Source organism: Rhinoderma darwinii, chromosome 1 (genome assembly GCF_050947455.1).
Source record: "Rhinoderma darwinii isolate aRhiDar2 chromosome 1, aRhiDar2.hap1, whole genome shotgun sequence".
Lineage (NCBI taxonomy): Eukaryota > Metazoa > Chordata > Amphibia > Anura > Rhinodermatidae > Rhinoderma > Rhinoderma darwinii.
In genome coordinates, this window is record NC_134687.1 from 406,748,742 (window position 1) to 406,769,468 (window position 20,727).

The following is a 20,727-nucleotide window of genomic DNA, read 5'->3' on the forward strand; positions in this document are numbered from 1 at the left end:
GGTCAGTATGAAGAAAGGTCAAATAGCTAGGAGCTGCAGCAAGGCCTGAAAACCACACGAGAAGAATCACAAGCAAAGGAGGAACAGGAAAGGCAGGTATAAATAGACAGAGGGCGGGAGCTAGCTCCGTCTGGCCAGGCTGCGATAGGCTCTCCCACTCCTAAGCCTGCCATCCTGAGTGGTGGAAGATGGAGTCAGTCTCAGAGACATAGAACCAGGTGCAGACTGATTACCCATGGGCGTATACACAGAAGTTGTGCCTGGCAGATCCTTTACTGTAATACAAATTTTCATGGGAGTTCTTCTTTAATAAACCAATCTCACGTACAAGAGTACAAAGAAAATGATTTCATACGCCTTGCAGGCAATAGAGTGGACACGGTCAAATCTTAAGGTTTTGACACAGCTCTCGTGGACAATAATTAATGGAAAGCTTCTAAGTATATTGGATTATAATGATACCCAATTCAATAGTACATGGTCCACATGGATTGCCCAAAACTGCAGATTATAAAACGTAAACTCTCTGCAATCCCCACAACCCCCTTTATTTTACTTCTTGGAACCAAGTGGTCTTTGGACAATTGCCTGGGTTATTTTTCTGGTTTTCTTCTTTGTATGGTAAGAGGTTTTTTTTTTCACACCTTCACCCTCACAGTTTATTGTTTTTTTAATGGATTCTTCATGTGGTTCTATTATTTAACAACCATTAGTATGAGTGACTTCTTTAAATGTAGTTCTTTAAAGAGAACCTGTCACCTCTCCTAACATGTCTGTTTTAGTAAATAAGTGTATTCCCCATGAAGTAATAGTTCTAGAGCATCTTTTCTCAGAATTATAAATTGTGCCGTTCCAATGTTATTCCTCCTGAATATTTATGAACAAACTGCCAACTGGGCATTACCATTCCCATTGTCAAAGGGTTGCATCCCTACACAGGCAGCACTGATTGGGCAATGTTAGGGTACGCCCACACGCAGTGGCCCTGACACGGTCGCAACGTGGCCAACAACCGCTCTGGCACTATGTAGGCGCGTCTGTCAAATACCTCGTTAAGGGGTATTCCAGTTACATGCGTATGCGTCGCTCCATTCCTTCTCTATGGGAGCGCCGGAGATAGCTGAGTGCAGTGTTCGGCTTATTCCGGCGCTGCCATAGAGAATGAGTAACTTGATGTAACTTGTGCGGCCATAAGGGTGTATTAATTCATGGCCGCACGATTGTGCAGATAAAGGGACGGTTTACCCGCAGTAGCGTGCGGCCACTAACAGGCTATTTCACAGCCGCGCCAAACATGGTGTCGATGCGGTTGTTGGCCGTGTCAGGACCATGTCAGGGCCGCTCCGTGTGGCCTTACCCTTAGACTGTGGAGGAACACACCCCAACTGGTAACACCCAGCTATCAACTTATTCATAAATTTCTAGGCGTAATAACAGAGGAACGGCACAGCAAAGAATTTTAAGAAAGATTCTCCAGAATTGTTATTTAATGAAGAATACAAGTATTTACTAAAACAGAAATGTCAGTAGAGGTGACAGGTCTTCTTTAAGGAAACCTGTCAGCAGGTTCATGCTGCACTAACCATGAGCGGCATGGAATAGCGACAGGTGCCCTTATTACAGTGAATTGTCTTCTAATCTGAAGTGCTGTGGTGTTTCAGACAAAACAGAGTTTTAATAAATTAAAACTCAGGAGTTTACTTATTGTGGTTTTATATACCCGCCTTCAACAGAAGCCTGCTGTAATAAGATGCGCTAAGTTGATAATGTAGTTAAAGGGGTTGTCCAGGATTGGAAGACCATGGTGGCTTTCTTCCAGGAAACAGCGCCACACCTGTCGATGGGTTGTGTCTGGTATTGCAGCTCAGTTCCGTCTAAGTGAATGGGGTTAAGCTGCAATACCACACTCAACTAGTGGGCAGGCGTAACACTGTTTTTGAAGAAAAGCTGCCATGGTGTTTTAATCCTGGACAACTCCTTTATATAATTAAATTACGTTAACCATGATTTTATGTACAGGTATAATAGGTGTATGTGTTGCTCTACAATGGCATAAAGAATAGTCATAAGTAATCCATTATCATAATATAAATATTGTTGTATTTTTGGCCTATGCCCTGAAATAAACCGCAGCACCAAAAATGCTAAATTCCGCACATAAGTAACGGGAGCAATATATATTTTCCTGCCATAGCCATCCATTTAAAGACATACCGCACAAGCACATTTTCCCAAGGCGGATTTCCTTTACAGGAAAACAGAAGCAGTTAAATGGCACAATGTGCCACCCCCAGCTCTCGCCACTGCCCTTCTTCTCTCTGCCTCCCTTTCCTACACACACTCTCCCTCTCCATCTATCTTTCTCTCACCAGCACATCAGCAGCACAGGCTCTGTCTGTCTCTCTCTCACATACGCAGTTCTGCTGCTGGATCTGCTCTCTTTATCACAACATCCAGAGTGAGAGACTGAGAGAGACAGACGCCAACATACAAGCCAGCAGCCCGCCAAACAGAATCTCCAGGCGACAAGGGAGGATAGCACATCCATCCACATACACAGCATATGCTTCATATAGGGGCCGCATACTGTATTGTGGAAATACATGGCTACCGACACATATCTGCTGTATATATAGGCTCTCTTATCCTCGTAGAGAGGACACATACACAATAATCTATATATTTATATATACATAGAGATTTAACGTATTGTAATACGTACACCACATATAAACCTACACAAGGGCTGCATCCAGCTGATGTTATGACAGAGCAAGAAATGCAGCAGCCATGAACCAGCTGTGTATGGAGCCCTGCAGAGCACTGCAAGGTGAGAAGGAAAGATCTCTATCCATCTATCTATCTATCTATCTATCTATCTATCTATCTATCTATCTATCTATCTATCTATCTATCTATCTATCTATCTATCTATCTCATATCTATCCATCTATCTATCTATCTATCTATCTATCTATCTATCTATCTATCTATCTATCTATCTATCTATCTATCTATCTATCTATCTATCTATCTATCTCATATCTATCTATCTATCTATCTATCTATCTATCTATCTATCTATCTATCTATCTATCTATCTATCTATCTATCTATCTATCTATCTCATATCTATCCATCTATCTATCTATCTATCTATCTATCTATCTATCTATCTATCTATCTATCTATCTATCTATCTATCTATCTATCTATCTATCTATCTATCTATCTACCTATCTATCTATTTATCTATCTATCTCATATCTATCTATCTATCTCATATCTATCTATCTATCTATCTATCTATCTATCTATCTATCTATCTATCTATCTATCTATCTATCTATCTATCTATCTACCTACCTACCTATCTATCTATCTATCTATCTATCTATCTATCTATCTATCTATCTATCTATCTATCTATCTATCTATCTATCTATCTATTTATCTATCTATCTCATATCTATCCATCCATCTATCTATCTATCTATCTATCTATCTATCTATCTATCTATCTATCTATCTATCTATCTATCTATCTATCTATCTATCTATCTATCTATCTATCTATCTATCTGTCTGTCTGTCTGTCTGTCTGTCTATCTGTCTGTCTGTCTGTCTGTCTGTCTGTCTGTCTGTCTGTCTATCTATCTATCTAACTATTTCAGTGCATATGATTATATATTTATCACTATGTTCTATGTTTTTTTTAAACAAGAAAGATCCCAAAGGTCCTGGGTACTTGCTAAAAATAATTAGTTAGGTAAATTTGACATTCAATGGTCATTTGGACATGGAAATTAGCACTGGTTAGTGCTAATAACCCTCCTTTAGTGTGCCCTCTGCCCTTTATATGTATGTGTGCATCTATCTATCTATCTATCTATCTATCTATCTATCTATCTATCTATCTATCTATCTATCTATCTATCTATCTATCTATCTATCTATCTATCTATCTATCTATCTATCTATCTATCTATGTGTCTATCTATGTATCTATCTATCTATCTATCTATCTATCTATCTATCTATCTATCTATCTATCTATCTATCTATCTATCTATCTATCTATCTATCTATCTATCTATCTATCTATCTATCTCATATCTATCTATCTATCTATCTATCTATCTATCTATCTATCTATCTATCTATCTATCTATCTATCTATCTATCTATCTATCTATCTATCTATCTATCATCTATCTATCTATCTGTGTGTATGTAATATCTATCTATCTATGTAATATCTATCTATCTATCTATCTATCTATCTATCTATCTATCTATCTATCTATCTATCTATCTATCTATCTATCTATCTATCTATCTATCTATCTATCTATCTATCTATCTATCTATCTATCTATCTATCTGTCTGTCTTACTATCTATTTTGCACTACTATAAGGATTCAGAAAATTGGTGGTTTGTGTAATGTATATATTAAGTGAGTTGGGAATATGGGGACAATATGTGTCTATTTTATAGTAATATAAGCAATTCTAAAACATATCAACGAGTCTATTGACTTTTTACCCATTTTTGTGATTGCATCTGTTGCTGGACAATGTCAACATTAGCCATTTTCCACCTCATCGCAGCATATACACAGCATGTCTTATGTGCCTCTACTGCTTTACATGGCTATGGAAGTGTTCCCAGGCAGCAATATACCAGCCCTACATATTGTAACTAGGCAGACATCATATGATAGTTCAGAATTACTGGTATTTGTTCCTTTTCTTATGTAAAGTATCAATGTGCTCACTGGATTGTCTCACGTTGTCTCCCCAGACAGCATTAGACAGCTGCTGAGCCGGGCTGGAGGAGAGTTTCGTCTCCAGAGAGTGCAACTGGAGACCAGACCAAGAAAGCTCGAAGACAGGATACTGGTGAGTAGCAAATGTGTATGAGTCCCACATCCCCAGCACAGATGTACCTGTCATCTCTGGCAATGGCTTCATATTCTCACATATACACAATCAAGATATTTATTCCACACTCTCATACATAAAATATGGATTACACTATATACAAACAGTTCTCAAGACTTATTAATCTATTCATTTGTGTATAATGACAAACAAGGTCTACCTGACCATCTCAGCATTGATACGTTTGTAACATGAATTGTGCTTAATATTTCCAAGCAGATCGCTTTATTGCATGCGTTTGTTATCTGGAATACTGGGCCGCTAAACTGGAATGTCTTGTCCTTTTACTGCCTTATCCCTGAAAAGGTAAAAAAAAAAGACCCTATAGGAGACATTGAAGCTGCCGTAGCTGCCCCATTTTTAGTGGAAAACATTTACGAACATTTGTCACATTCAGAACTGATCTAGGACGGCTAAGACCGCGTAGCTCTGACATCATACCCTGATCCCATGATCACATGATCAGTGGGGTGGTCAGCAGCACGGCCATATTAAAGGTGTTTTCCCTCTAAACAACATCTATTATCTGTCCATAGGATAGGTCATAAATGCCTGATCGATGGGGTCGACCGCTTGGACCCCACCGATCACCGATTCCCCTGTGTAGATGGAGCGGTAGTGTGCATAAATGGAGTTTATGGGAAAACCCCTTTAACACATGGAGTTCAGAGCAAAAGTGTTATGAGTAAAACCTGTGATACCTTTCCAACCTTTGAAAATGAGAAAAAGTTACAGCCCTCTTCCCTTTGCCTAAGTGAAAACATGGTATTGCGCACACGAACGTATTTTTTCCCTCCCGTAAATACTGGCGTAAATACGGGTCCTTGGTCACACGTATTCGACCCGTATTGCACCAGTATTTACGGGCACGTTTTCGCTGCAAAATTGCACTGCAATGCCCCTTCTCTTTATCAGTGCAGGATAGAGAGAAGGGGCAGCCCTTTCCGTAGTAAAAGTAAAAGAAATTCATACTTACCCGGCCGTTGTCTTGGTGACGCGTCCCTCTTTCGATATCCAGCCCGACCTCCCTGGATGACGCGGCAGTCCATGTGACCGCTGCAGCCTGTGATTGGCTGCAGCGGTCACATGGGCTGAAACGTCATCCCAGGAGGCCGGACTGGAGGAAGAAGCAGAGAGTTCTGGGTAAGTATGAACTTCTATTTTTTTTACACGTTGATTTATATTGTGATCGGTAGTCACTGTCCCTGGTGCTGAAAGAGTTACTGCCGATCAGTTAACTCTTTCTGCACCCTGGACAGTGCCTCAGATGCTCACATACAATGTCAGATGCCCCTCAGTGGGCAGTCACTACACACATGAATGCAAGCCTATGCACACTCAACACATACATGGATGGACACCAGGGGAACTAGTATTCATAGGGCCGCATAGCAAACTGAAATGGGCCCCCGCCACCTAGTGAAAGGAAACTGAAACTGCAGCATAAGTAGCAATAATGAAAAGGTATGGATAATAGTGCCATGGATCAGGGAACCCACAGAATAGTGTTAGACAGCAAAAAGCCATCAGATTGTTATTCCCCATAAAATGAAACAATGTTGATCTGTTGATGGCTTGATCTGCAGCTGCCCAAGTTTTCATTCCTCATTTATGGAATGTTTTTCTGCAAAGTTGTCGCTCTGATTTCTCAAAAGTAAATCAGAAACTTAGCAAATCAATCAATGTGTGTTAATGGGAGTGATGGCAAATTGAATGTGAATTTCAAATCAATTTGCTAATCTCTATTTGCCACTTAGATGTTTCATTAAAAGCGTATTCTAGTCAGCCCATGTAAGTTTTGCTTGATATTACATTACTCTACTATAAACATGCCTTATAAGAATGTAATTGTATCCATGGTAGGGCATTATCTTCAACCCCATTAGACGTAGGAATTGATGAAAAATAGCTACCTTACAGTGGTTAAAAATGGAAAATCTTAAAGTGTATGTCCACATTTTTACCCTGTCATTTTTAGGTCGAACATTCTGTTCTGAATTATTTCTTAGTATATCTTTATAGCTGTCGATGTTCCATTTTTCTGAAACAGAGATCCAAGTCCCTTCCATGAACATAGAATTTAATAGAGAAAATCTTGTCTTGTTGCAGCCACCACTAGAGGGAGCTTTCTGCATATTGCTTTTTATTGTGTTTAATCTAATATGTATAAAGGAGGACAAAATTCCTGACAGACTTAGAATTTTATCACTTAACTCTGATTTTTCAGGAGCTCATGATGTCTGTATCAAAATCAACAGCTATAAAGATATATTAGGAAAATAATCAGCTCCCGGCCACTGTTCTTTACTTACCTGCTCCTTTACTTACCTGCTCCTGGCATCCTCTTTATTCTGGCTAGCGCCGCTCCTCTTCTCCGAGGTCTGCATCTGGCGGCCTCTCACCCTGGGTCCTAGTGCGCGTCCTGACTCTTACTCTCTTAAAGGGCGTCAAAATTATTCTACCCAGCTTTTCCTGGCTATAAAGGGTCCTCCCCCTCTTGTGCTCTTTGCCAGAGCAATTTGGTTCACCCAAGCTAGTCTTATGGTTATCTGCTATATCATTGTTGAAATTCCTGTGTTTGACCACTGCCTTTGACCATCCTTGCCTGGCACCTGCCCTGGCCTTTTGCTATACCTGACCCCCCTTGCTGAACTTGTGGTGCACTTCACCTAGTACGTATCACCAAGGGAGACCAACTAGCAAGCTGGGGTTCACCTGCAGCGAAGTCCACAATGTGGGTTCACACCACCCACTCCTGGCCCCGTGACAGATTATTCCACAGGCCCCGGGGCCCCTTTATAATATTGGACTAAAAAACAATGGTGTTAATGGGAGGACATTTCAGTTGGACATAGCTGTGCCTTAGCACTGACCACATCTGACCACATCTGCCTATGCGAAGCTTGGGCAAGGCATCATAGAAGATGCGGTTCCCAGAGCTGCCATCTGCAAACAGTGATTTCTACAGTCAAGATGCCTGACAGAAGCAGAGTTATTTTATTCCAAAAAGCAAGTTTGGGGAAAATATAAGAATGTTAAATTGTGGATTAGGTTAGGTGTTATGGGTATGCGTTCAAGTTTCTGCAACATTTTCTTTTATTAATAACGTTACTTTTCTAGATTTCTTTAATGAGTTGTTCCATCATAAATTTTCCATATGCTATACTAGGACGCTGTATTGGTCGCACCTCGAGACTTTCTTCTATAAGTCAGAGCAGAGAGCCGCTGTAACAATATGCCTTCTGCTCGGGAGGACTTAACATGGACTTATTTGAATGGGCATTCTCCTGCAGTGAAATGTGTGGCTACCTGCAGCTTTCCCTGGCAATATCAGCTAATCACTGGGGGTTTCAGCTGCCAGACCTACAATGATCAGTAATCTCCCGCTGCTCTTCATTTAGAAAAGCGCTTGTCTTGGTGAGACAACCCTTTTAAATATTTATTTACAGAAGGCTTATCTGCTCTCCTGACATGTCTGTTTTAGTAAATACTTGGATTTATAATGAAATAACAATTTTGGAGCATCTTTTCTTAGAATGCTGCATTGTGCTGTTCCTCTATTATTCCTCCTGGAAATATATCAATAAATTGACAATTGAGTGAAACCATTCCCTTTGTCAATAGGGCGTGTCTTTACACACTCTGATACTGTCCCATCAGTGCATACAGTGTCAGGCCGGGTTCCCACGGGTCGGATACGCTGCTTAAAAACTGCAAAAATCATTGCGATTCCGCCGCATAAGTCACAACACATGGCTTTCTGTTGCGGGATTTGCATCCCCATTGAATTCAAAGGGGAAAACCTGCAGCAGGAAATCAACGAAAACGCAGCATAAATTGACATGCTGCGGAATTAAATTCTGCACCGCAGGTCAATTTATTAACGTTTACGTTGCGGTTTTTTTTCCCGCAGAGTGGGCATGAGATTTCTACTAGATCTCATCCACTTTGCTTCTACTGTAAATGCTGTGGAATTTTCGCACAGAATTCCGTTGCGGAAATTCCAGAGCCTTTGCGTTACGTGAGAACCTGGCCTCAGTCTGTATGGACACACCCTATTGACAAGGGGAATGGTAAAACCCATTTGTCAACTTAGTAATGAATTTCGAGGGGGATTAAGGGCATGACCACACATGGCGGAATTCCTCCGCAACTGTCCGCATCAATGCCGCACAGAATCTGCGTTGCAGATTCTGCAGCGGATCTGCACAAAATGTGCAGAAAATTGATGCGGACTAGCTGCTGCGGACTGCGGGAAAAGTGCTTCCCTTCTCCCTATTCAGTGCAGGATAGAGAGAAGGGACAGCACTTTCCCTAGTGAAAGTAAAAGAAATTCATACTTACCGCCCGTTGTCTTGATGACGCGTCCCTCCTTCGGCATCCAGCCCGACCTCCCTGGATGACGCGCCAGTCCATGTGACCGCTGCAGCCTGTGCTTGGCCTGTGATTGGCTGCAGCCGTCACTTACACTGAAACGTCATCCTGGGAGGCCGGACTGGAGACAGAAACAGGGAGTTCTCGGTAAGTATGAACTTATATGTTTTTTTACAGATACATGTATATTGAGATCGGTAGTCACTGTCCCGGGTGCAGAAACAGTTACTGCCGATCGCTTAACTCTTTCAGCACCCTGGACAGTGACTATTTACTGACGTCTCCTAGCAACGCTCCCGTCATTACGGGAGCCCCATTGACTTCCTCAGTCTGGCTGTAGACCTAGAAATACATAGGTCCAGCCAGAATGAAGAAATGTCATGTTAAAAAACCAATACGCTCCGCACCACACATAACATGTGCATGACAGCTGCGGACTTCATTGCGGAACTTAGAATCTCCATTGAAGTCAATGGAGAAATTCCGCCATGAGTCCGCAACCAGTCCGCCACTGCTCCGCAACATCCCTTGCATGCTGCGGACACCAAATTCCGCTCCGCAGCCTATGCTCCGCAGCGGAATTGTACGCATCGTGTAAACGAACACTGCTAAATTAAAGTGAAAGTCAATGGAGAAACGGCTCCGCTGCGGATTAACGCTGCGGAGTGTCCGCAGCGGAATTTAAGTGAAATTCCGCTATGTGTGAACCCGCCCTAACAGAGAATTGGCAAATCGCAGAGTTTTAAGAAAAGATGCTCCAGAATTATTATTTCATGGGGAATACAATTATTTACTAAAATAGACGTGTCAAGGGAACTGATTGGTCCTCATTAAGCTCAAGCGCTATCTTAGTGCACCCCCTGCTGTACTACTTGCCTTCAGAATTGTAATGCTTCCAAACCCCTAAATACACTGCTGATTTAATAGCAGCATGTAGTCAAAGGTCGTACAATGCAGCCAGTAGACAGTAATGGATGCCGTATGGGCATCACAACCCAGTTAGTTCTTCGTCCTTCATCCTGGCACCCGTATAGTGCATGCGTATAAACACACATGCATAGGCTCACCTTCATTCTGATGAAGTGCATCACGTAGAATTGATTCATTAATTTGCTAATGTTTTAGTAAAGGAAATTTCAGTTTCCTAGGGACCAGCTGAAAAAATGTTTTTAGAATCTACCTGATTATCTCCTCTTAGATAAACAATTTGTGGGGCACCTCAAGACAAAACATGGAAGTTACCATAGCAACTGATCCATTTAACCACTTTCTTTTTTTCGCAATGTTGCATACGTTCCTATTCTTTCTATTACAAATAGCATAAAAGCTGTAATATCTTTGTATTCCTCCTCAGGTTATAACATGCTGGAGATTCTATATATTCTACATCAAACTTCCAGCAAAGGTCAGTAATATATGAACTAGGCTTTTCCATCTTGAAAAAAAAAATCAGTTTTACTACATCTCTTTTATATATGCTATCCATTTTTCTTGTACATGGTTCACCTTGTACCGTTGACGTGCCAGTTATCGCCACTTGTTGCAAACTGAGAGGGACAGAATCCTTGAACAGAGAGACCTTGGTTTATCACTCTGGCAGATCGCTACGCGCCTAGGCTGAGATGTCAGCACCGTTCAATGTTGCGTGTCCCGGAGCTTGGAAGAACAACAACGAACAGGAATGACAGCAAGAGGGGTGCGGAGGTGATCTTCTGCACGGATGGAGCATCTTATTGGCAGAGTGGCGCGTAGTGATCCATTCTGTACTGCAATTTGGACATCACATCCTAAGCCTAGGGCAGCAACCAGTGTTGACACAAACCATCAGAAGGCATTTGCACGACATTGAGCTACGAGCCAGACGTCCAGCTACAGGTGTTCCATTGACCACACGCCACCGCTCTCAAAGGCTATCATGGTGTGTCGCGAAGGGTTTGTGGCCCCACTGGGCCGTACCGTCTTGGCGGTATGGAAGCTGGCCAATAGGACGCAGGTCAAAATCTATAGTTCGTATAGGGTACCTGTGGTAGCTCGGACAGTAGCGAGGCAGGCTAGACAGAAACTTGGCAGCAGGTGGACGTCAGGTGTGGAGAGGCAGGTCAGGCAGCACGGCCACAGCAAGCACGACACTAGATTCAGGATACAGGAACAGGAAACCACTGGGAGCAGGAAACCACTGGGGGGCCATTTGCAAGACAGACTAGGGATAGAACAACAAAGCTCAGGCATAGAACTAGGGGGCTGGACGGCTCTTATAGTCCAGAGTACTCACAGGTCAAAGGTCAGGAACGAGGTCCGGTGCGCGCGCTGCCCCTTTAAGAGCGGGCACGAGCGTGCGCGTGCACCCTACGGGATCCGGCATTGGTGAGAAGACGCAGGCGCTGGCTTCTCCTGAGGAGGAGGCTGGGGCCAGCGCTTGCCGACTCGTGGCTGCGGCTGTCAGGGGAGGAACGGAGCTGACAGCCCGCAGCCGCAGACATGACAGTATCCCCCCTTTTACGCCCCCTCTTCTTGGGACCAGAGTGAGAGAGAAATTTTTTCAGAAGAGCAGGAGCATAAGGTTCTCTTCTGGCTCCCACGACCTCTCTTCAGGACCAAATCCCTTCCAATCCACCAAATAAAAGGTCTTTCCTCTCACTCTTTTGGTGTCCAGGATCTCTTGAAACTCAAAGGTGTCTGAAGGGCCGCTGGCGACAGCTACAGGGCTAGGAGTCTTGGTGTAGCGGTTCAGGACCACTGGCTTCAGGAGGGATACGTGGAAGGAGTTGGGGATCTTGAGGGTAGGAGGCAGCCGAAGTTTATAGGCGACAGGGTTGATTTGTTTTAGGATCTTGAATGGTCCGAGGAACATGGAAGCAAACTTGTATGACGGTACTCTTAGTCGAATGTTCCTGGAGGACAGCCAGACCTTTGTGCCAGGAAGAAACTGAGGTGGTTCTCTTCTCCTTGTGTCCGCCCTCCGTTTCATACGATCCACTGCCAGCAGGATGGAGGATCGAGTTTGTCGCCAAATTTGTAGAAAGTCCTTGAAGGCCGCATCAGCAGCTGGTACCTTGGATGAATCAGGAACCGGGAGAGGTATTCGTGGGTGTTGGCCAAAGACTATGAAGAACGGAGTGTTCCTTGTGGACTCGCTGGTATTATTGTTGTAGGAGAATTCAGACCACGGGAGCAACTGTACCCAGTCATCATGTTGCTTAGAGACGAAGTGACGCAGGTAGTTCTCCAAGATTTGACTCATCCTCTCGACCTGTCCATTGGACTGAGGATGGTAGGCCGAGGAAAAGTCCAACTTCACACCTAGAAGTCCGCAGAGGGCTCTCCAGAACCTCGAACTGAATGGAACCCCCGATCAGACACAATATGCTGCGGCAAGCCGTGCAGGCGGAAGACGTGCTGGATAAACAGTTTGGACAGTTGAGGAGCAGACGGAAGACCGGTCAGATGAACGAAGTGGGCCATTTTTGAAAATCGATCCACGACCACCCAGACAGTGCTGCATCCAGCAGAGAGGCAGGTCCGCAATAAAGTCCATCGCTATATGCTGCCAGGGAGCATCGGGCACAGGCAATGGCTGGAGCAGACCAGCGGGTCTGGAGTGAGCGACCTTGTTTGTTGCACACATAGAGCAGGAGGAAACAAAGTCCATAACATCTTTGGGCAGCGTGGGCCACCAGAAATGACGGGCAATCAAATCCCGGGTCTTACGGATCCCCGCGTGACCTGCCAGTCGTGTGGCATGTCCCCTGCGGAGGACTCTCCTTCGGTCAGCCATGAGCACAAAAGTTCTCCCTGGAGGGATGTCCCCAACTTGCAGTGGATTGACTGAAACAATACAGGACGGGTCGATAATGTTCTGGGGCATCTCCATAGTGTCCGCCGTCTCGAAAGACCTGGATAAGGTGTCGGCTCTCACATTCTTGTCAGCCGGGCAATAATGGAGCTCAAACTGGAACCTGGCAAAGAACAGTGACCACCTGGCCTGACGAGGATTCAGCTGTTGGGCTATCTGGAGGTAGGTGAGGTTCTTGTGGTCCGTAAAAATCAGGATGGGGTGAGCTGCGCCCTCTAGTAGATGTCTCCACTCCTCCAGGGCCAATTTGATGGCCAGTATCTCTCGATCCCCAATCGAGTAGTTGCGTTCTGCGGAAGAGAAGAGCTTAGAGAAATATCCACATACCCTAGACATGCCCTTGGAACCTCTCTGGAACAGGAGTGCACCAGCACCGACAGAGGATGCGTCCACCTCCAACGAGAACTGTAGGGAAACGTCTGGATGATGGATGATAGGGGCTGACGTGAAGGCACTCTTCAGGGTATTGAATGCGGACTCTGCCTCAGGAGTCCACACCTTGGCATTCATGCCCTTCTTGGTGAGGTTAGAGATAGGAGATGTTAGTGAAGAGAAGTTTGGGATGAACTGTCTGTAAAAATTGGCGAATCCCAAAAAGCGCTGTATGGCCCTCAAGCCTTGAGGACGTGGCCATTCCAGGACGGACTTTACCTTTTCAGGATCCATCTTGAGGCCTCTATTCGAAATGATGTAGCCCAGGAAGGGTAGAGCATCTCTCTCAAATACGCACTTCTCCAATTTAACGTACAGTTGATTCTCCCTTAATCGCAGCAAGACTTGACGGACATGTTTCCAATGCGTCATAGGATCTGGAGAAAAAATTAAGATGTCATCAAGATAGACTACCACACAAACATAAAGGAGGTCACGGAAAATGTAATTCACAAACTCCTGGAAGACCGCGGGAGCATTATACAGGCCGAAGGTCATTACTAGATATTCATAGTGTCCGTCCCGGGTGTTAAATGCCGTCTTCCATTCGTCACCCTGGCGAATCTGGATTAGGTTGTAAGCCCTCCGCAGATCTAACTTGGAAAAGATCTTGGCACCACGTATACGGTCAAATAATTCTGAGATCAATGGCAATGGATACTTATTTTTCACCGTGATCTGGTTGAGACCCCGGTAGTCTATATGGGGACGAAGAGAACCATCCTTCTTTTTGACGAAGAAGAACCCGGCTCCTGCCGGGGAGGAAAACTTGCGTATGAAGCCCCGCTCCAAGTTCTCTCTAACATAGGCGTACATAGACAGAGTCTCTGGCAGAGAGAGAGGATATACCCTGCCACGGGGAAGGGAAGCACCAGGAACCAGCTCGATAGGACAGTAATACGCCCGATGTGGGAGCAGTGTCTCCGCCTCTTTCTTGCTGAAGACGTCCGCAAATTAAGCAAAATGACTCGGCAATCCTGCCAGTAACTGAGGCAGAGGAGGCTGAGCCAAACGAATCTGTCCCAGGCAACGATTGTGACACTCGGGGCCCCACTGGAGAACCTCTCCAGAGTTCCAGTCCAGGACTGGGGCATGCAATCGGAGCCAAGGCAGGCCCAGCAACACAGAATCAACGGCTCTGGGTAGGACATAGAACAACAGCAGTTCGGAGTGGAGGGCCCCTACTTGGAACCTCAGTGGTTTGGTCACAGCAACAACTGGGTTAGGCAGGGGTAGACCATCTACAGAAGCAATTGTCAACGGGCTCTCCATAGGTGTGGTAGGCAACTGAAGATGGTCCACCAGGTCTCTACGGATGAAAAAAGCCGCGGATCCCGAGTCCAGATACGCAGAGACCTGATGCATTCTCTCGCCGGACACTATGGTCGCTGGTATGGACAATTTGGATGAAAGTCCTTTTTTACCCAGGGTTGTCACTCCTAGCAACCCTAGGCTTTGGGGCTTTAGGGGACACAGGCGCACAAAATGGCCACCGAGGCCGCAACAGAGACAAAGTCCCGAAGTGCGTCTGCGTTGTCTCTCCTGGGTGGATAGCATACCCCGGTCCATCATCACAGATTCCTTAGGAGGATCGACATCTGAGGACAGCAGGGGTTGCTGCAAAGTAGGTCCCAGACTAGGAGGGTCTCCCTCCCGACGAACCTCTTGGAGGCGTTCTCGGATCCGTATGTCTATCCGGGCGGACAGAAGGATGAGGTCATCCAGGGTAGATGGCAGGTCTTGAGCGGCAAGTTTGTCCTTAATCCTACGGGACAGGCCATGCCAGAATGCCGCCACCAGAGCCTCATTGTTCCACAATTGTTCTCCCGCCAGGGTGCGGAAGTGGATGGCGTACTCACTCACGGAGGTGTCTCCTTGGCGTAGTTTAATCAAGGCAGCCGCTGCAGATGAGGCCCGTCCAGGCTCCTCAAATACCATGCGAAAGGTCCGGAGAAAGGCTTGGAAGTCACGGGTCTCAGGTCCTTGTCTCTCCCAGATAGGGTTCGCCCATGCAAGAGCCTTTCCGGTGAGGAGAGAAATGATGAATGCAACCCTGGCGCCGTCAGATGAAAATGTCCTGGAACACAGGCTGAAATGGATCGGGCACTAGTTCAAAAATCCACGACAGGAACCTGCGTCTCCATCATAGCGGTCCGGAAGTGGTAAAGAAAAACGCGGGTCGACACTGCCAGGAGGTGTAGTCTGAGGATAAACACTGCCAGGAAGTATAGTAGGAGGAAGGCAGCTCTTGCTTCCTGCTGACGAACGAGAGCGTTCAAAGCTTGGAGGAGTTGGTCCTGTCGAGATTGGAGATCCAGCAAATCCGCCCGCATCTCTTGTGACGTCGTCATGGTCTTGGATTGCCCAGCGGGGTACATGGCCTGAGCTTACTATCGCGAAGGGTTCGTGGATCCACTGGGCCGTACTGTCTTGGCGGTATGGCAGCTGGCCAACAGGACGCAGGTCAAAGTCTATAGTTCGCATAGGGTACCTGTGGCAGCTCGGACAGTAGCGAGGCAGGCTAGGCAGGAACTTGGCAGCAGATGGACGTCAGGTGTGGAGAGGCAGGTCAGGCGTGGAATATAGCACAGCTACAGCAAGCACGACACTAGATTCAGGATACAGGAACAGGAACAGGAAACCAATGGGAGCAGGAAACCACTGGGGGGCCATTTGCAAGACAGACTAGGGATACAACAACAAAGCTCAGGCATAGAACTAGGGGGCTGTACCCCTCTTATAGTCCAGAGTACTCACAGGTCAAAGGTCAGGAACGAGGTCCGGGATCCGGCATTGGTGAGTAGACGCGAGCGTTGGCTTCTCCTGAGGAGGAGGCTGGGGCCAGCGCTTGCCGACTCGTGGCTGCGGCTGTCAGGGGAGGAACGGAGCTGACAGCCCGCAGCCACGGACGTGACATGGTGCACAGCAAGACAGAAATGGAAGCTGTAATGGAGGTCTATCTTCTTCAGCGATGAGTCCTGCTTCACAAGGGAACATCACACCGGTCCTACTCCCGTGATTATGGTGTGGGGTGGCATGATGTACGGTAGCCGGACCCCTCTAGTCTTCATTTCAAGTTCACTAACAGCTCGGCGTTACATTGATTTGGTTGTGGAACCAGTGGTATGGCCATTTCTCAAAAGTGTCATAGAAGCCATTTTTTCAACAGGACAGCGACATGTTGCTCGTGCTACTGTGAGCAGCCTGCATGGCCTAAATGTGCTACCATGGCCTGCAGTGTCTCCAGACTTCCATCGAGCACATCTGCGACGTCATTGGTCGGCAACTGCAAAGGGAGCTGCCAGCAGCCGATCTTGATGAGTTGCATGCTCAAGTGCATTCAGCGTGGCATAACATTCCTCAGACAACCATTAATAACCTCATAGTATATACTAACATGAATTATAGGTACAATAGCTACCAGATAGGTAGCAGCCAAAACCTATAAAATGACATAGATCTAATGCACAAGTTGTTGCCCCTTCCTCTCAGCAGGTTCCTGTTGCTTAGTAGGGTGGTGTAATGTTCTTCCTATTTCATATTCCTGCACTGTCTTTAGTTTGGCTTTGTGTCTATATTCTATTCTATTGTTGACCTTGATGTTTCCATATTGTTATTCTTTTTAGATTGAAAGCTCATTCAGTGTGCTGGAAATCCGATCTCTCACAGCTGTCAGTCTTAGCCAGGTACTGAATATATGTGAATATTGTTGAGCAATAATAATGGGACCCCTTTAGTCAATGCCATTGCCATCTAATTTTCACCTTGCTATTCCATTTATTGTAAAGCTTTACTCTAAGGTTATACTGTCTCTTGTAAATTTTGGTACCCACTGTGTCACATCTGCTATACTACACTATATGCCGCTATTTTTTGGGTTTGTTATTTCCATTGCACCATTACCTGGTTTCCTATCCTCTTGCAGATACTTATTGAAACAGAGAAAGGGAGCTTCCAGCTGACACTGACTGCTCATAATACAGATCAGCTGATAAACGGCATCCAGGCTACACTGTCCAAAATATTTCCTACTCCAGATACAGTGTAAGTTCCCATTTTTTAATGACATCAGATCCTTTCCTTGTGACAAGCGATGTCTACATTAGAGCTCATCTAAACAGTCAATTGGCAATTCTTCTGCAACCCTGCATACTACAGAGCCATAGGCACTCCATGTACCACCACATGCTGCTCCATACGGTGCCTTATTACTTGCTTCTAGGGGAGAATAGCTACATAATACTATGTCTAATGGATAATGCCGCATAAAAAATTCTGGCGGATTCTGGTTCTATAAGAAATCAAAGGTACACAAAGACCCCCATATAAGTCTACGGGTGCTGTTTTAAAACTCATTGGTTTTATGAAGTCATAATATGCCCGTGTGCATGAGTCCTTAAGATGCTGGTTCCCAGGATATTAATGGCTCTTGTCTCATAAATAATAGTTCAATTCACTGTACGCAGCGAGAGTTATACCATATTTCCATATGCAATGTTCATGCGTGATGGGATTTTAAAGTGTATATACCTTGAATCAAATAAATTAATAACTTACTAATGAAAACTACTAATGTATGTTCTGCCAACCTCACCCTTTCTTTTTGCCAATGTGTAACAGATGTCTTGTCAGAAGACAGTATCCCGAGTCGGCAGACAGTTCACGAAATTCATCTCCAAACTCCGACACTGCTGGACTTCCCCCTACGACAGGGATCTGCGGTGAGGTTTACTGGCTTTGAGATGACATTTCGTGCCCATATAATAACGTATAATATTAAATATAATGTGCCCATCCGGTAAAAACATGATTTTTCATTACAAGACTTCATTCCCAAACTATGTGATTTGTTATTGTAGTATATGGACTTCTTATTAACATGTATTTCGGGTTACGAGAAATTTCATTGGGTAATAAAATAACATTAGTAGTCATAGAGGATGTTTTTATTACATTTTAAAATAATTTTCTGAAAATGGCAACTGTCCATCAAACTTGAATGTTCTTCCAGAGGCCAACATGACAGTCATGATGAGGGATAATGATTACGTCATGGTCATACATGTGTGTTTTGTTTGATGCCATAGGTGCGAACTGGTGGGATCGGTTATTTGCAGGCTATAACATATTCCTGTTAACGTTTACCTGTTTAAAACCCGGTATCTTTGTTTGCATAGATATATTATTGTTAGCGCTTCTTCTGTTTGTGCATAGCTTCAGGCCTTTATTTATGTTGGTAATGTATTTTCTTTTATCAAAACTATGCCCCTCCTCAACTTTTGTTGCTTATGTTTTGACAATGTATAGTATACATATATATTAATATGTCACAGATCTGTTCTGCTTACTCATGGATTAAGGACCCTAGTGGTCTGAAACGCGTAAGCGTGGTCCCGGGATTTTTGTTTTATCCCTTGTTTTAATATGACCTAAATAAAATTGGAATTTTAAATATTCGAGTGCTGGATCTACCTTTTCTACACACCATTTTTGCCTCATGGATTAAAGGGGTTGTCCCTTCATATGGATGTAATAGGGAGGGGGGTTCCTCTGCTAAGGATCCCTCTATGAGCCACAGTAGAGACCCACTCAGTATCAGCTCTCACTCTGGTGGACCCAGACCATTTAGGTATTACTTTTATGGCCACTGATCTGAATAGCCACCATGTAATACTACACTTATGGCTAGCCGCAATTTCCCCCAGCATTAACAGCTGATCCACGGAGGTTTCAGAAGCTTGACCCACGGCAATCAGGTGAGGGGTTGAGATTGTCTTTGTGGGAAAACCCCTTTAAGGACTGTTTAGTATCTCTTGTACACCTGCTATATTAGCATCAATATTAGCTGCAATTGACCAAATAGACTTCTTTATTCAATCCAGATTATAAGGAGTAAAGTCTGTACATCTAGTGCCAGTATCAGCTATGTGGGATGATTAGATGTATTCTACAGTAAATTCACCAAGCTCAATATTTAATTTAATATTTTTTACTGAACCAAGAAAAAAAAATCATTACATCACGAACGTGAAGGATATCAGCAATTTCAGTTGTACACCTGGAAACAAAAACTAAAACTAGATTTACATTGCTCCCCTAAAAGGTGGGGTGTAAGGCTTTCTTATGTCTGCTATGTTACCTGTCACCTGTAAATCTTTCCCGCACTGATGTCCAAAAAAGATTCTGCCAAAAAACAAGGAGAAAGATCCACAAGGGATGTATATGCTACAATGTGGATCCTCCTAATAGTACAGGATTCTCCAATAGTAAAGTCAATGTTGCAATGTTAGAGTTCATCTATTTTCATTGTATGAATTGATATATGGAGAAGATTGGACCTCCTAAATCTTTTCTTCTGAGAAAGCAATTTATCTTTGCATTATTGGCTAAAAAGGTTCACATTACCAGTTTTGTTGGGGTGGAGGTGAGAGTAGATAGAACTGTAACTTGATTTCTTTGATTTGAATGACTGATCCATACAGTCCCTATCACATATACAGTATATGTCCTACAACAAGAGAAATTAGATGCTTAAACATTGTGTTTTTTTTTAATGTAGAACAAATCTGTGTTATTTCTTTGATTTTATTATATACAATTATTACTTGGATAAAAAGCTAATTTAATTGCAGATTCTCATTCTTTGATTGACATTATGATTTTAAATTCTGAAATAAATAAAAAAACAATATAAATTCAAATATGAAAAATATACAATGAACCAGTTTCATCATTAGTGACATCTGTAATGATTAGAAACGTCTTTTTTTAGGTGGATTTTCAGAGACATATGCTGCACTTTGTGACTATAATGGCGTGTGTTGCAGAGAAGAGGTTCAGTGGGTAAGTGATATATATTTAGCTTTAGTGGAAAACATGGCCAAGTAGACCCTATCTGTCAATGTTGCAAAAATCATCTACTATCTCTCCTTTAAAACGACTTGGCTGGGAGTACTGCACTAAAGATGACTACATCCCATAGACACCTTCGACCCTCTTTCTCTTTCCTGCCCTTCTGTTTTTTATTGTTTGCTTATTTTTGTTATAACGAATATTGAAAAACAAACAAAAAAAATTATTAATAAAGACAAGAGACTAAAGTACCATTGGCCATAAACTTGAG

The 20,727-nt window shown here is 43.9% G+C and overlaps 1 protein-coding gene across 1 annotated transcript in view; it reads left to right on the forward strand.

The window, feature by feature from the left end:
• The first annotated feature begins 2,288 nt into the window (after positions 1 to 2,288).
• The window catches only part of CARMIL3 (capping protein regulator and myosin 1 linker 3), a 79,894-nt gene continuing 61,455 nt past the window's right edge, over positions 2,289 to 20,727 (forward strand). Inside the window, exons 1-7 of the mRNA XM_075828924.1 lie at positions 2,289 to 2,830; positions 4,806 to 4,903; positions 10,674 to 10,724; positions 17,231 to 17,290; positions 17,530 to 17,648; positions 18,225 to 18,325; positions 20,377 to 20,447. Of these exons, the coding sequence (XP_075685039.1) occupies positions 2,791 to 2,830; positions 4,806 to 4,903; positions 10,674 to 10,724; positions 17,231 to 17,290; positions 17,530 to 17,648; positions 18,225 to 18,325; positions 20,377 to 20,447 (540 nt within the window). The 5' untranslated portion in view covers positions 2,289 to 2,790. The remainder of the gene's footprint in view (positions 2,831 to 4,805; positions 4,904 to 10,673; positions 10,725 to 17,230; positions 17,291 to 17,529; positions 17,649 to 18,224; positions 18,326 to 20,376; positions 20,448 to 20,727) is intronic.